General features: G+C 41.3%; 1 protein-coding gene across 1 annotated transcript; it reads left to right on the top strand.

Moving 5' to 3' along the window:
- The first annotated feature begins 286 nt into the window (after positions 1-286).
- On the top strand, positions 287-2,962 carry LOC114419313 (G-type lectin S-receptor-like serine/threonine-protein kinase At1g34300). The gene has a single exon (XM_028384965.1). The coding sequence runs from the start codon at positions 362-364 to the stop codon at positions 2,777-2,779; it is 2,418 nt and encodes an 805-aa protein (XP_028240766.1). The 5' UTR covers positions 287-361; the 3' UTR covers positions 2,780-2,962.
- Positions 2,963-3,848: the final 886 nt, after the last annotated feature.

Genomic DNA, 3,848 nt, shown 5'->3' with positions numbered 1-3,848 from the left:
CTTTAATGCATGATTAGCATTGCTCTTAGTGGTTGATAGATATGTTAAATCTACAAATGCAAGTTATAGTAAAAAATAACCATAATGAACATGTACACATGCAAGTTGTAGCAGAAAATAACAAAGTCAGTCAAGTTCCCCCACCATCACAATAAAGCATACAATAACGTAGCATTGGCATACGCAAGCATACCATTTAACATAGTCAAGTCAATCTTCCTTCTTCCACATCCACGCGCTCAAATATCTCAAAGCCGCCACTTGTTAACAGTAACCAATTAATTCCAATTTAACCAAATCAGTGTTTGCATATCTCATTTCATCACACCAAATTTGACCAATTCCAACCTCGCTTGAAACCATGGCTCTCTGCACATCTTCCTTCTTCTTCACCTTCTTCTTCACCTTCTTCTTGTTCCTCTTCAATCTTCAACCTTCTGTTTCCCAACAACAATTCACATCCTTCAACATCTCACACTCTCCATGGCTCCCAGCACAGAACAAAACCCTTCTCTCTCCAAACAAAAACTTCACTGCAGGCTTCTTTCCCCTGCCAAACTCTTCAAATGTCTTCACTTTCTCCATTTGGTACTCCAAAGTGCCTCCAAGTGCAAACCCTTTTGTTTGGAATGCCACAGTCCAAGTCAACACTTCTGGCTCCCTTGAAATAACCCCAAAAGGTGAACTTCTCCTCAATGGTTCACCCTTTCAAAGTGCTGAAAATGCTACTACTAACTCCACTTCCAATTCAACCCAACTTCTTCTCCAAAACGATGGAAACTTGGTCTTTGGGGAATGGAGCAGCTTCAAGAACCCCACCAGCACCGTTTTACCCAACCAGAACTTCAGCACAGGGTTTGAGCTTCACTCCAACAATGGGAAATTCAGGTTCATCAAGTCACAGAATCTGGTTCTCAGCTCCACCTCAGATCAATACTACAACACCCCAAGTCAATTGCTGAACATGGATGATAATGGGAAAATGAGCATGCAAGGTAACTCTTTCCTCACTTCAGATTATGGTGACCCCAGGTTCAGAAAACTGGTCCTTGATGATGATGGGAATCTCAGGATCTATAGCTTCTACCCTGAACAGAAAAACCAATGGGTTGAGGTTTGGAAAGGGATATGGGAGATGTGCAGAATCAAAGGCAAATGTGGGCCTAATGCAATTTGTGTGCCCAAAGAGGATTTGAGCACTTCCACTTATTGTGTTTGTCCATCTGGGTTCACACCAGCAATCCAAAATGATCCGGAAAAGGGTTGCAGAAGGAAAATCCCTCTTTCCCAAAACACCCAATTTCTGAGGCTTGATTATGTGAACTGCTCAAGTGACGGTCATTTGAATGAAATTAAAGCTGATAACTTTGCAATGTGCGAGGCAAATTGCTCAAGAGAAAAAACCTGTCTTGGGTTTGGATTCAAGTATGATGGATCTGGCTACTGTATGTTGGTGAATGGCACAAATCTTCAATATGGGTTTTGGTCACCAGGCACTGAGGCTGCCTTGTTTGTAAAGGTTGACAAATCCGAGTCATCAGTTTCCAACTTCATTGGCATGACTGAGGTGATGCAAACCACATGTCCTGTGAACATAAGCCTCCCACTTCCACCAAAGGATTCAAACGCCACAGCAAGGAACATTGCCATAATCTGCACCCTTTTTGCTGCAGAACTCATTGCTGGGGTGGCTTTCTTCTGGTCCTTCCTCAAGAGGTACATCAAGTATAGGGACATGGCAACCACATTAGGCCTTGAGCTTCTCCCTGCTGGGGGACCAAAGAGGTTCACCTACTCAGAAATCAAAGCTGCCACCAAAGATTTCTCCAACTTAATAGGCAAAGGGGGCTTTGGAGATGTGTACAAGGGTGAGTTACCTGACCATAGAGTGGTGGCAGTGAAGTGCCTCAAGAATGTCACAGGTGGAGATGCTGAGTTTTGGGCAGAAGTCACAATCATTGCCAGAATGCACCACCTCAACTTGGTGAGGCTGTGGGGATTCTGTGCTGAGAAGGGCCAAAGGATACTTGTCTATGAACACATCCCTGGTGGATCATTGGACAAGTACCTCTTCAGGGTCAATAAGTCTCATAACAATAACCATCTCAAGGAGCAATCAAGTAGTTTGAATCCAAACACACCACAACAAGAAAGGCATGTTTTGGATTGGAGCATGAGGTACAGAATAGCCCTTGGTATGGCAAGGGCCATTGCCTACTTACATGAGGAGTGTTTGGAGTGGGTTTTGCACTGTGACATCAAGCCAGAGAACATTCTACTAGGTGATGACTTTTGTCCCAAGATATCAGATTTTGGGCTTGCCAAGTTGAGGAAAAAAGAGGACATGGTGACCATGTCTAGGAGGAGGGGCACACCAGGGTACATGGCACCAGAATGGATCACTGCAGACCCAATTACCTCAAAGGCTGATGTGTATAGTTTTGGCATGGTGCTTTTGGAGCTTGTGAGTGGGATTAGGAACTTTGAGATCCAAGGTTCTGTGGTTAGGAGTGAGGAGTGGTACTTCCCTGGTTGGGCCTTTGATAAGATGTTTAAGGAGATGAGAGTGGAGGAGATTTTGGATGGGCAAATTAGGGATGCTTATGATAGTAGGGCACACTTTGAGATGGTTAATAGGATGGTGAAGACTGCAATGTGGTGTCTGCAAGATAGGCCTGAGTTGAGGCCCACTATGGGGAAGGTGGCCAAGATGTTGGAAGGGACTGTGGAGATCACTGAGCCCAAAAAGCCCACTGTTTTCTTCCTTGGTGAAGAGTAGATTCATGATAAAGTTTCTGTGTGATGTTCAGCCTTTCTTGTTTAAGTTTCTCTCGTTATATCTCTTGTACCGGCATGGTAGCATGTATGCTCAATAGTTGGAACGATGGCAAATAAATTGGGTGATCAAGTGTATAAATATTACCTTTGTTTTTCTTCTAATGGTATGTTTTATTCGAGTATAGTTTCATTTTACTGCATATAGAATATAAATGATTATACAGTCGCAGGGAAATCACAGACATATATAATGAATGTTTTTGTGTTGAAAAAGTTGGTTTAACTTTAAGAGAAAAAATCATTTCATTTACTTTATCGTTTAATATTACTTCATAAGGTAACGGGACAATTTGAAGGAAGATTGATAAGAGGACTGGGGATAGCATTACTCATATCTTTTTAACATAATATAAGAAGTAGAGATTCCCTAACAATAGTACTTACTAGTTACAAAAGCCATTGTTACCGTTCTATTATCATGCAAAACCATGAACATCTTAACTATGAACATGTTCAAAAGCCACTATTATTTGTTTGTCATTGGTTAGAATGTTAGCTTTTTAATTACATCAGTTTGGGCTCAAAATTCTCTCTCTCTCTCTCTCTCTCTCTCTTTTACGGTAAGAAACTTATAAAATTTCACTATCAATACGAACAGCAATACAAGTTGCAACATTATCAAAATAATGGAGACTATGTAGATTTATAGCCCCCCTTCTAATTCCTGAGCTACTATATTTCCTTGTCTCTTAACAAACTCAATTCTAAAGTTTTGGTTAAGAACTAAGAGACTCCTATACTGCTTGATGGTGGCACCAAATTCAGAAATATCATGCATTGATCGTTTGAACTTGTCCACCATAGCTTTTTAATCAAGTTTAAGATGACAGGTTCCAAATTCATCACTCTTACTGAATAGCTTTCAACAGGGCCAAGGCTTCTACTTCATGGAACTTGCAGCTGAGGCTCAAAGTCCTTCAAATAGTCCATGATATAACCACCAAAGGGATTGAGCTTAATAGAAGTAGCTAATTAGGTATCTTCGGTAAGACATTTGAGCTAGTTTCTAT

The sequence above is a fragment of the Glycine soja genome, chromosome 7, assembly GCF_004193775.1.
Source record: "Glycine soja cultivar W05 chromosome 7, ASM419377v2, whole genome shotgun sequence".
In the NCBI taxonomy this organism is placed as follows: Eukaryota; Viridiplantae; Streptophyta; class Magnoliopsida; order Fabales; family Fabaceae; genus Glycine; species Glycine soja.
The sequence above is the reverse complement of the archived record's forward strand: the minus strand, read 5'-3'. Positions and strand labels throughout refer to the sequence as shown.